Source organism: Ambystoma mexicanum, chromosome 1q (assembly GCF_040938575.1).
Source record: "Ambystoma mexicanum isolate Mex_15411 chromosome 1q, UKY_AmexF1_1, whole genome shotgun sequence".
Taxonomy (NCBI): domain Eukaryota; kingdom Metazoa; phylum Chordata; class Amphibia; order Caudata; family Ambystomatidae; genus Ambystoma; species Ambystoma mexicanum.
Genome location: NC_090922.1, coordinates 700,168,463 through 700,181,485, shown reverse-complemented (window position 1 = coordinate 700,181,485; position 13,023 = coordinate 700,168,463). Strand labels below are relative to the sequence as shown.

Here is a 13,023-nt window from a genome sequence, read left to right as displayed (position 1 = left end):
TGGCGGCTTGTACTATCAGTTTTGGGTCCTGCCATTTGGGTTGACCTCCGCCCCGAGGGTCTTTACCAAGCTCATGTTGGTGGTGGCAGCGTATCTCAGGAGAGGGGGATTCACGTCTACCCTTACCTGGACGATTGGCTGATCAGGGCGCATTCTGCCGAACAAGACTTGGATCATCTCAACGTCACCTGCCACTCCCTTCACAACCTGGGCTTCTCCCTCAATTTCAGGAAGTCGCATATGACACCTTCCCAACAACTCCCGTACATCGGGGCTGTGTTGAACATGTCCTTGGGGATGTGCTCACCACCCAATGTGAGGGCTCAACACATTGATGATAACCAAATTCCAGAATGCCCAGCGTCTACCAGCTTTCGAATTCTTAAGGTTGCTCGGCCTCATGGCATCCTGCATTTTACTGGTGCCGGAGGCCCACCTGAGAATGATATCCCTTCAATGGGCTATCAGAACGCAATGGTCCCAATTCTCAGGCAAGATGTCGGATCACCTTCAGTTTCTGGTTTGGGTCACAACGGATCTTCTGTGGTGGGCCTGCAAGGAGAATCTCATGAAGGGAGAACCCATTTGGCAGACATGGCCAGAGATAACAGTGGTGACAGACGCTTCTCTCGCTCTCTCTTTCTTTCTCTCTCTCTCTCTCTCTCTCTCTCTCTCTCTCTCTCTCTCTCTCTCTCTCTCTCTCTCTCTCTCTTTCTCTCTCTCTCTCTCTCTTTTCAACAAAGTCCACAGTTTCACTAATTTTCTTTTTCCATTTCGATCACTGCCATGTACAATTAAATCATCAGGGCAAGACACGCTCACAATTAAAAGTAAAGGGTTGCTTGGCATGCAAGCATGCCAGGCTGTGTTTACTCACTTTACACAGCAGAGTGCAAAAGTGCAAAGAAAAAGGTGGCTTTTGCCCTGCACATTTGCTCACCGTCGTGCAAATGATGGAAATTTGGCAGCAGGGGGCCATTTACATTGCAGTATAAACGTAACGACTCTCTGCCATCAAATTACGCATTTAAGCAACATGAGCCCCAAAGTGTATATTCTTTCAGTATACCAGTGTGGTGTTTTCTTTTGTGCTGTCCATTGGGATTAATTGTACCTCCCTGCTAGTCTTCCACCCAACTGAAGTTAAGCCTGACTGCTCCACTACGCTAACCATTGGAAAGTCTGGTCTTTTACACAGCGCTTACCAGAGGGTTGTGCAGAAATCTTCCTTAAAATGCATTTCTTATATTAAAGAGTATATATATGATCAGTATATATTGTGTAGTGTATTCTCTAGTGTGCTTGTGTGGGACTATATTATTATTTTTTTTTATATAGCGCACATAATACCGTACTTGAGTTCAGTTTCTAAGCGCGGATCCGGGATTCAAACCTCTGCTGCTCTGCGCGCTCTTTTTCCCAGAACCAGTGCATTGCCCCTGTGCTATCCTCCTTTCACAAATTGTAAGTATTCCTTAATACCACCCCTCGTGCCTCCCGAGAGAGAAACAAGGCTTTTCTGTTATGTTACCATTAAGAGAGTTTTGCAATAACTTAGTGGACACAGTGTACCACCTACACTACAAGTGTGGTCTTTTGAGCACCTCACCAGAGAGCTTCAGGAAAACATCTTACAAACTGGTTCCATGGGGATTGATATGTCTACTTGAGCCATTGTTCAAGTATCTCATCCTTTTAACAGTTGGAATTGTGATTCCTTAAATGCTTTGAATGGACTTTGTATCACACAAATGTTTATGTAACTGCTTCTATGGACTGTTTTATATACATATTGTTCTGTATCAACCTTTCCCTCTGTAAAAATATATATTAAAACGAAATAGTGAAAGAAAGCATAAAGCAGCATATTTTTCAATCTGCAATTGGAAACTGTTACGTGTAGATCCTTAACATAGCTTTTCTAGAGGCTCCAGCATACTTGATAGACCTGATGCATGATAAAAATGCAGAGATTCGTAAAGTATGTGACAACACGCTGGATATCATTGCAGTAAGTGCTGTAATATTTGATTTACATTTAGGATTGATTGCTATAGGTTACATGCAGTGATCCCTTTGTATGTTTTTGTACTTTATCTGTATGGTAGACTATGAAACTAATGTTTTATTCTGTAATAAGAGAAGGAAGGGTGTAGTGTAAATCACAGACTATTTCAATGAACATCTGTCATCTCCTCCGCACATTTGGAACTTGCTGCATAGAAGGTCTCTGTGTCGTGTTCCTCAGCATAGATTTTGCTCCCAGAAACAAATGATCTTAACGCATCAGTATCCTGTTATTCTCCTTTTTGTGCAGACATTCAACCACGATTGCCGCTTTTGCTTCTAAAGTAGTCAAAAGAGCTATTTGTTTTTTGTTACCCAACCAAGTATTTCCGTTTGTTAGTTCCTTAGCCATTCAATTGGTCAACATTTGGGCCATCTGTATGTACAACCAAGATATATACACATGTTCACAAAAGGCACACCCAGTTCTGTTATGTCTTTCACAGAAGTAAAATATATAGGTTTTTATATGCCAGGGTGTTAAGATATAATCAGTGCCTGTGTGATGATTCTCCATCTTTTCCAGTGTTTTCCACCATGTCCGGCTAGTAGGAATAACACTGGGTATATATCCAGTATAGCAGAATGTATTCTTCTGCACTTAAACCAGTAGTTCGGTAGCAGATATCTCCCATCCCCTTTGGCTGCACTGGAGAGTCTTCTGAATGTGTTATACAGATACCTTTCAAAGGAGCTTTGGACCCAGTAGTACCATTGACACTGGTAAGTGATGTCACAGGTACAAAACAGAAGCAGAACCACACTGTCCCTTTTTCCTCTGATTTCATTTGTCCATGTGCCATAGACAGCCTGCCTGGCCACCTTATACTCCTACGTCCCATCCTCTTTCCTCCAACAGGGCGGTCCTAATCAGGGCAGACCGCTCCACAGCGATGTATTACATGAACAAGCATGGGGCATCCAGGTCTTCTTTCCTCTGCAAACTAGCAGTTGATACATAGAGCTAGGCAGTGCGCAGCAGCCTTAATCTGCAGACTGTGCACCTGCCGGGTAAACAGAACACTGAAGCGGACAGGCTCAGCAGATAGGGCTCCATGTCCTATGAGTGGGAACTTAATTGTTCAGTCCTCAGCAGGATGCTCCAATCCTGGGGTCATCCACAAGCAGACCTGTTCGATATGCAAGACAATTCCATATGCACCCTATACACCTCTCGGGCAGTACAGGGTGCGAGGTGGCTTTGAAATGCATTCCACATTTCCTGGAGCGGGATGAAATGTTATGCCTTTCCCCCGGGTCTGCTAACTCAGAAAGTCCTTCACAAATTCAGGAACTCTGTAAATTGTACAATGATATTAGTAGTCGCTTATTGGACAACCAGAGTTTGGTGCTTTTTGATTTTTGGTTCTTTGGTTCGTGAATCTTCTCTTCTCCAGCTAGCCCAACAAGAATAGAGGCAGTTACTAGTAGACAAGTTTCACCTACTACCACAGCAAAACAGTGCAACAGGATGCGTACAGAAACTCTGACCAGCTGCTTCTGTCACCTGCTAATCCACAAATAATCCAATGGTAAAAAGACAACTACAAGGTGTTACTAGAATGTCCCCTCCAATTTCTCGTCCTCACCCAGTTTGGGATATCAATGCGGTACTAGCGGCCCTAGTGCACAAACTGTTTGAACAGATGGCGTCAATCAACATTAGGTTTGTCACCTGGAAAACCTTGTTAGTAGGACTGACGTCAGCTCGCAGAGTCAGCAAGATCCAGGCACCAGCGGTGTGGTTCTTCCAACCCACTCAAGTTTCTTATCAAAGGTGGTCTCTGCTTTCCATTTAAACCAGGAAATAGTTAATCCAACCTTTTTCCTAACCCGGTCTCAGATGCGGATATGTTCTTGCATTGCCTAAATTTGTGCAGAGCTCTGAAATTCTATTTAGACAGGAACAAATCTCTCTGAAATTCTATCACTCTATCACTTTTCGGGGGTTCTCCAGGATTACAGGCTTCCAAGACCTCCATAGCCCGATGGATGGTGGCAGCAATTGCCGAGTCCTACATACTCCAGGGAAAACAGCTGGCCGCAGGCATGAATGCGCAAGCTGTGTTTGTTACTCAGTGTGGATCTGGAGACTCGGACCTTCCCAGCACTTACTGCACCAAAGGCATCCGCCATCCCTGCGAAGGTAAGTGAGCCGACCACGATGGCCAGACACCTGTTCAGTGGGACGTGTAAGGGTGCAGAAGTAAGGCTCGGGTACAAACGTGGCATAGGTTGGGTCATAAACTTTTATTACCCTTTATTAACCAGTAAAAGGGTTGGAAAAAAACCTCTCTATCCCTAAAGATAAGAGGGGGCTTCCTGCCTCAAATTAATCTATGGAAAATGTCAGGATGTCAAATAAATAGTCAGTCACTGTTGTGTCCAAAACCCTAATTCCAACCCTAACACTATTAACTAAATCTAATGTGCAAGGATGCTATATTCTCAACTAAAGTGGTGTCTCAGGTTTGTCAATAAACAAAACGAAAGTTTCTTTTCGCCATGCAATATTCCAATGACCAGGGGATTAGCTCCTTTCCCCTGGATTCTTTCTTGTTCTATTTCATAAGTTAGGAGCTTGTCTCCTACTTGTGTGATTTACTTGACTTTGCAAAATAACACAAAAGAAAACATCCTTAGACCAGTGGAAGTATTTTTCAGACTCTGCCTACTTCTAAGTCTTCAGAGGTTACAGCACATTGTTCACTCAGCCCGTTGTGAGGTGTCAGAAATGTCAGACAGACCATGTTGTGAGGTTTTCTCAACAAATGCCATTTTATTGTAGTATATGGTTGGATGGACTCCACACTAGCCCCACCCTAAGGATGATTTCCCTGCCTAAAATAAACTAAAGGAATCACTTTAGTAAAGGCTATCTGTCCCTCATGCATATACATGTAACAAATAAAGAAGGAAATACATGGCAGTTCAAAACAATTATATTTGAGTTCACAAAGTAACCAGTTTCTCTTCTGAACTTGGGTGAACTCCCCTTCCCCAGGTTTAAATGTGATTCTGCGTCACAGTTCAAGAAAAGAACATAAAGGAATCCTGATTCACAACCATGTTCAAATACAGTCTGATGAAACTTCAACCTGTCATCAAAAAGTTCCAACACATAGGTTATAAGATTCTTCTCCTTCTTGAAACAGGTTCTTAGTTGATCAATAGCAACATTGATACTTGTCAGGATGATTTGCCACTAACAACTCCATAAAATATAACTTCTCTATAATAGCCTTGCTTGGCTCTTCCTCCAGTACTACCAACAACATAAACACGTCTGTTAGGACCACCTGGTAGCACTTCTCCAAGTTCCAACTGGTCCGCTTCCTTACCAGGTCTACATTCTCAGAAGACTTGTCCTTCGGGTGTACTCCCCTGCCCGAGTAGCATGTCACAACAACCAGTGCTTTTTGTGGTTAATGTCAAGTGACAAGAGTTTACAACAGCTTCATTATGTTCAACAAAAGACAGCTTTAAAACTTTCAACAAGTTTTCAGGGAAGACAAGATTCACATTGATGCTCTTTAATACTTTTCTACAAATGATGCACCTCTCTCTCTGAATATCTGTTCCCAGAAGGGCAGCATTTTTGCCAGTCTTGTTTTCCTACTTCACAAGTAACCAAAGACTGACAAGGATAGGGTTTCTTCCTACCTCTCCCCAAGTTCTAACAATGTATGCGAGTCCCAACTTGTACCAGTTTTTGTCTATAACCTGGGCAACCACCTTCAGAGTTTATAATCCTCGCATTAGCCCCTTTCTGCTGTTGGCAATATTGAATAGACTGTGTTTGTCTTACTCATAGTGTCTCTTGTCTTGGGCAATGCTGATTTACTATTAATAAAGTCGACCCCACAGTTGGTTGGATTTTCCTCAAACTCCCACATTCAAGATTAGTCATTTGGCTTAGACTATTCTGCTGCTGTTGCGCAGTTTGGTATATAAAAATAACTTGAGAACCACTTTCATTCGTGTGCGGGTGCTGCTTTTGCTGTCTTACAATTGTTCCATATTCAAACAAACGTGTGGATTCCTTTCATTCACACGTGTGTGCTGCTTTGCACTCGGTCTGCTTCTACACAAGTTCCTACATCAGGGCTGCTTTGCACTAGTTCTGCCTCCTCGCAAGCGTCTCTCACTTGTGTGCCTGCTTCGCACCTGCGAGCGGGGACAGGGCCCTCCAGAGTCACTGATACTCTGTGAACTCAGTGGTTTACACACACACACTGTTCCCCTCACGTTACGCACACCACTTCTGCTGCTTTGGGTCGTCACGACTTGGCAAACCTCTTTGGTAAGCCTGCCTTTGTCCACACCACTTACACTTGGAACTTCTTTTGCTCCGGAGGCTCTGTGGTGCACACCAGCCACCCGAAACAGCCTGCTGCACATTTCTCGCTGCACAGCCTCGGCAGAACGGGCCACATGGGGAAAGTCTTCCCTCAAATGAATTGTGGCCTCCCATGTATTCCTCAACTTTCATATTCGTTATCCAGCTTCAGCTGCTTCGGAATAGTTTTTTCGGCAGAGGGCGCTGTTCGTCGATTTGTCCCTCGAGGGCCTCCATCTCGAGGATGATGTCATCGAAGACATATATAGAATGCACAGCGCCCGTTGGCTTCAGTTCCGTCTTTCCGCGAACGCTTTATCTTTGAAAAATACAGTGTGCTTCTTCACTTTTGTGACAATTTTGTTATTTCGAAAGAGAATCGAGAAAATGTCTTCTTCGACGACACCGAAAACCCCAAAGACCGGGTTCAAAAAGTATTGTGATTGTGGGTCGAAAATGTCATTGACCGATCCATATCGCATATGTTTCAGGTGCCTCGGTGTAGACCATAACACCTCGGACTGCTCCAAGTGCCAGTCGATGACAGGAAAGGCCTTTAAGGAACGAAAGGGGAAATTGAAGGTAGGTCGAATGCCTGAAACTCCTACCACGGCCAAAAAACCTTCGACCGACAAGTCGAGAGGCGACTCTCCTTGGAGGAAGAAGGTTAAGCAGTCGAGATCGAGGAGTGGCTCTCACCACTCCTCATCGTCCTCGAAGAAGAGAAGGCACCATAGGTCGCCTTCTTCGACTTCATCGTCGGACGCTTCCTCTGAGAGCGTTATCTTGCCCAACTAAAGAAATCCACTTTGGCCGAGTAGGAGACCTTCAGAGCAGAGATGCTCAAAATATTTGAAAAACAGAAGCCTCCAAGCCATGCTCCTACTATGCCTTCGAAAGAATCTGGAAAGGAAAGGGCTCAACCTAAATCCTGCGCACCCTGGAGCCCCGGGCGAAGGCCTGATGCACAGTGGGAGCCGTCGAGGCCTTGACCCGATAATGTAACATCAAAGGATCAGTCAAGCCGAAAGCATAAGTCGAGGTCGTCTTAATCGACACCAGCCAAACCCTTGACGTCGACACCAGCTGCGCTATCATTGCCAGCTGCGCCATCAGCGCCGAATGCCCCACTAAAGCCTAGGGCGCCAATGAAAAAAGTTTTGACGACTCCTCCATCGTCGAATCCATTGTTTGTAAAACCCCTCATGCCTGAGGAGGCCTATGTACCTCTGACAAGACAATACTAATTTAAGTCTCTTCTGTATATGAGGAGAATGAACAATCGGATGACGAGGCTCCATTTGGCCTCCAATATGGTACGCCTAATGTACCAGAGTTTTGTAGCAGAGGAGTCATGGTTGAGAGACCTCTGACAACCTACAGACAGCAAGTGGGGTGGACACCTCACCTACCTGAGTTGGAGTTTGAGAGACCAGAGGCTGGGGAGCATGCTGATCCATCCTACAGACAACTCTTGTCCAAGGTAGTGTACTACATAGGGCGGAGTGGGCCTCCATTGCCATTCAAACAGGATGATTTAACAGACCTCTTAGATAGGGGTCCTCAGTCAGATCCTATATTTCTGTTTCATATTGCCTTGCAAAAAAGGGTGGCAACGAATTAGGAAACACCAGAAGCCATCCCTCCAGTTGGGGATGACAAAAGAGTAGATGGATGGGCAAAAAAGGTATTTTCTGCAGGGAGTATGGCACTCAAATCTGCCAACACCACATGTGTCCTTACTAAATGTACTTTCACTCTCTGGGACTGCACTTCCATGGCGGCAGAGCACATTCCTGAGGGGGATGAAAGAGACGGGTTCTTAGCCATGGTTAGAAACGGCAATGAAGCCTTGTGTGAGTCTCTTCAGTCATGTCTGGATTCTGCTGACGGCATCAGCAGAGCCATGGCTACTAGCACAATTATGTGCAGGTTTGCGTGGTTGCAGAAGTCGGGTTTTGCACCGGATTTGCAATACAGACTTCTCAACATGCCCTTTGACGGGTCTCACCTTTTGGCAACAAGGCTGACGAGAGTCTTGAGAAGTAGCAGACCTCAAAGGCAGCAGCCAAATCTTTAGTTGCCGCTATTAGGCAAGCTGAGTCTTTTTGACCTAGTGGACAACCTTGGAGAGGTAGATATTTTCGCTACTACTCCTCAGTTGGAAGGGTGAGAGGAATGGCTGGTCATTCCTCGTTGCGGTGGACGAGGAAGAGGTGCAAAGCCAGCTCAAGCAGGGGCGTCTTTACCATCTGCCACTGTATCAGCCGCCTCAAAAGCTCTCTGAGGTCTTGAGTCACAGTTCACCGGTGGGAGACAGACTGTCTCAGTATCTAGAAGAATGGCGAGACATTACTTCGGATGCTTGGGCTTTGGAAACTGTAGCCCACGGTTACTGCCTTCCTTTTATACAGAGACCTCAGAACAATCCACCGGGGAACCAATCTTTGAGGATTCCAGATCCTCTCCTTGTGCAGGAGTTTTGAACCCTGCTAGAGAAAGGCGCTATAGAACCGGTGCCTGTAGCGGAGAGGAACAAGGGTTGGTATTTCCCTTATTTCCTAATGCCCAAAAAGGACGGAGGACTGAGACCCATCTTGGACTTCATATTCTTGAACAAGTTCCTCAGGAAAGACACGTTCAAGATGGTCACACTTCCTCAGATCCTTCAGGCCCTCCAACTCCAGGATTGGATGGTGTCATTGGACCTTCAGGATGCTTATTTTCATGTGCCAATCCATCTCAAGCACAGAAAATACTTGACGTTCGCAGTTGGCGGCTCTCATCAATTTCGAGTTCTGCCATTCGGGTTGACCTCCGCACCAAGGGTTTTCACCAAACTGATGGCGGTAGTGGCAGTGAGTCTCAGGAGAGGGGGGATTCACGTCTACCCCTACCTGGACGATTGGCAGAATGCGCCCTGAACAAGTCCTGGATCATCTCAACGTCACCTGCAACTCCCTTTACAGACTGGGCTTCTCCCTCAATTACAAGAAGTCCCATATGACACCTTCTCAGAAACTCCAATTCATCAGAGCTGTTCTGGATACATCCTTGGGAAAGAGCTTGCCACCCGAGGTGAGGGCTCAAGACATTCTACAGATGGTCACCAAATTTCAAAGTGCCCAGTGTTTCCCGACCTTCAATATTTTTGTTTTGTTTTTTTAGGTTGCTCGGCCTCATGGCATCCTGCATTCTTCTAGTGCCAGAGGCCCTGCTGAGAATGAGATACCTTCAATGGGCTCTCAGAACTCAATGGCCCCAGTTCTCAGGGAAGATGTCGGACCTACTTCAGGCTCCAAGCAGGGTCGCACAGGAGCTTCTGTGGTGGGCCTCCGAAGACAACATTCTGAAGGGAGAACCTTTTTTGGCAACCATGGCCGGAGATAACAGTAGTGACGGACACCTCACTCACAGGGTTGGGAGCCCACACCAACGATCTGACGTTCCATCGGAGTCCAAACTTCATATCAATCTTTTGGAGCTGAGGGAAATCAAGCTAGCGCTGAAGGCCTTTCTGCCCTCTGTACGGAGAAAGAATGTTCTGATAATGACGTACAACACAGTGGCCATGTACTGCCTCAACAAGAGAGGTGGTGTTGGGTCACTACCACTGTGCATAGAGGCAATGCAGCTCTGGTACTGGGCAGTTCAAGAAGGAATCTCCCTACCGGCAGTTCATCTAGTCGGATTGATTGATGATTTATTTGTATAGCACCTATACACAACATGTTTCAAAGCGCTTCAAGGGAGGGAGCAAGGGGAAATACAAAGACATTCTTACAAGGCCTTGAGACATAAGAATGTGAAAAATCGTGCTAGGCCTGGCGCATTTCAGAAAAGAGAGGAGAGCACAGCAGTGGATGCTCTGAGCAGGCAGAGCATAGTCTCCCACTAGTGGGTACTAGCTCACAAAGTCCTTCAAGAGGTCTTCACCCTTTGGGGAACCTCTCAAGTGGATCTGTTCGCGACCAGGGTCAGCAGGAAGTGCGAACTGTACTGCTCCAGGGAATTCCAGCAAGAGGAATTCTATTAGACATGTTTTCGCTGGACTGGGAATTTCCACTCCTGTATACGTTTCATCCAGTCCCCGTCATTCCTCATGTGATCAGGAGGTTGAGAAATTTCGGGAAACACATGATCTTAATTGTCCCCCATTGGGCCAGGAGTAAGTGGTACCCGGACCTTCTGGACATGTCCACCTGTCCTCCAATACATCTTCCACAAAGAGATGACCTTCTCTCATGAGAGGAGGGTCGGGTTCTCCATCCAGAGGTCAAAACACTCAACCATCATGCTTGGTTTTTGAAAGGATGACCTCCAGCATGACGCAATGGAGATTTTGCTTTCGACCAAAAGGCAGCAATAAAGTCTTTGTACTGTTGCTGTTGAAATACATTCTGCAACTGGTGCAGAGAAAAGAGAAATACATGCAGATCCTTTTCTATGTAAAACACTGGATGTTTTATCCTTTCTGCTTTCTTTAGCCAATTTTTGGTCTCCAGATTGGAACCATTAAAGGATATTGGGCGGCGCTGTCCATCTTTAAGCGCTCATCAGAGGAATACTTCAAAATTCCACTGGTGACACAATTTCTAACGTGGCTCACCAATGTGTACCCCCATCTCCGTTCCAGGTTCCAGTTTGGGATCTTAATTTGGTTCTAAAATGTCTAATGTGTGCACCTTTTGAACCTTTACACTCATGTCCCTTAAGGTTGTTACCCTTTAAAACCATTCTATTGGTAGCTCTAACATCAGCCCGTAGAGTGAGTGAGTTGCAGGCACTTTCGTCCAAGCCACCCTTTACTATCTTTCATAAGGATAGGGTTGTTCTAAGGTTTAAACCTTCATTTTTACCCAAAATAATTTCTGATTTCCACATAGGAAGGAGGAGTAGAGGTTACATAGTTTGGACCCTCATAGAGCTTTAAGCTTTTACACTTCTAGACTGTCAAAACTCTGTATTGATGATCAACCTTTCATTGGCTTTATGGGCCACAAACTGGGTCAGGCCATTACTAAACAGACCTTATCCAGATGGATCCTTCTGGCCATTTCAGAATGATCCATCTGCTGGCAGCGAAGGATCCTCCTGAATGTTTAAGGGCCCATTCCACCAGGGGCATGGCTACCTCTACAGCCCTGCAAAGGGGTGTACCAATAAAAAGTATTTTTGAACGGGCAACGTGGTCTACTATCCACACGTTCACAAAGCATTACTGCCTAGAATCTTCCCTGTGTCAGGATGGTAGCTTTGGAAAATCAGTCCTGCACTTGGTTCATGAAAAACCTTCAAATCAAATTCTACACCCTCCACCAAATCAAACACTGCTTTGGGAGTCTATCAAAGATGAGGAATATGTAGGAGGACACAATCCATTCGAAGAACAAGTTATTTACCCCTGGTAACGTTCTTTCGACTGGATGTTCCTCACACGTATTCCTCATCGCCCTCCCAACCTACCCCACAGTAGAATTTCCCATGCTATTACTGCTTACGTTCCTTCAAGGCTGAGTAAGGTCATTCCCTTGGTTATGCAGGTATTTCTACTGTAAGGGAAAAAACAGAACTGAACCTGCGTGTGATATGTATGCACATATATGCCTTGGATGACCTCATCCTCGAGTTGGAGGCCCTCGCGGGACAACGAGTCGACACACAGTGCCCTCTGCTGAAAAAAACCTTCTGAAGCAGCTGAAGCTGGATAACGAATATCAAAGATGAAGAATACGTGGGAGGAACATCCAGTCGAAAAAACGTTACTAGGGGTAAGTAACTTGTTCTTCTGTTCGCTTCCTGTTGTGCATCCTCTGCACTTCCACTTTCTGGGTATACGGACCCTCTCAGGACCGGCAGCTGGTCCCGGCATCCTCTTTCCTCCAGCTTCTGTCTGGGTTGCCAACACAAACTACGTGCTTTCTGCTTCTGACTTCCTCTGCTCTTAACCAGCTGTTAGACAAGATTGTATGCATTAGCCTGTGGGAGACTGCACTAGCCCTGTCCTCTTGACAATAGTTAACCCGACCTTTGGAATAAGCATGTACTACACAAATTGGTAGAGGACTGAGCAGCCAGGCTTATCTCAAGAGGGGTTAATGTGAGCTGTAATGTTCTAACACAGACTTTCACAATGACAGTTATTCAAATAAATACTTAGACACAAGGTTTCTTGATAAAACAATTATTAATTTATTTAACAGTCAGTTCAATAAGCCTTCTTTAGATGGGAGCAAAACATGTAACACTTTAGAATATACTTCAAAACACACTCTACATTTCTCTAATCAGATGATACCCATTGTGGATGGCACACAGACACTTCCCAAACCCTCAGGTGACTTAAATAGCTAGGACACTGTGGACATTAATTTATCACTGGCACATTTAGAGCAATACTTAGTTTGGTGCAAATGTTAGATTGGGGAATAAAACAAAGGTTAACAATTAATAAACTGGTACCCAGTGGGGTAACACAAGATGTAGGGGCCACCCTGCGAGCCATGCTGAGGGGGCCCCCCAACTCAGCAACAAATCAAGGGTCACGCCACACTCTGGGCCAGCCTAGATTATCACACTTGTGCAATACGCACAAACGTGCTGCTGAACGGATATGC

The 13,023-nt window shown here is 45.4% G+C and overlaps 1 protein-coding gene across 2 annotated transcripts in view; it reads left to right on the top strand.

The window, feature by feature from the left end:
- Window positions 1-13,023, top strand: part of KIFAP3 (kinesin associated protein 3) — a 1,278,226-nt gene that overhangs the window by 1,062,209 nt on the left and 202,994 nt on the right. For both annotated transcript variants that reach the window (XM_069641307.1, XM_069641308.1), the window contains one exon: window positions 1,926-2,011. In XM_069641307.1, the coding sequence (XP_069497408.1) occupies window positions 1,926-2,011 (86 nt within the window). The remainder of the gene's footprint in view (window positions 1-1,925; window positions 2,012-13,023) is intronic.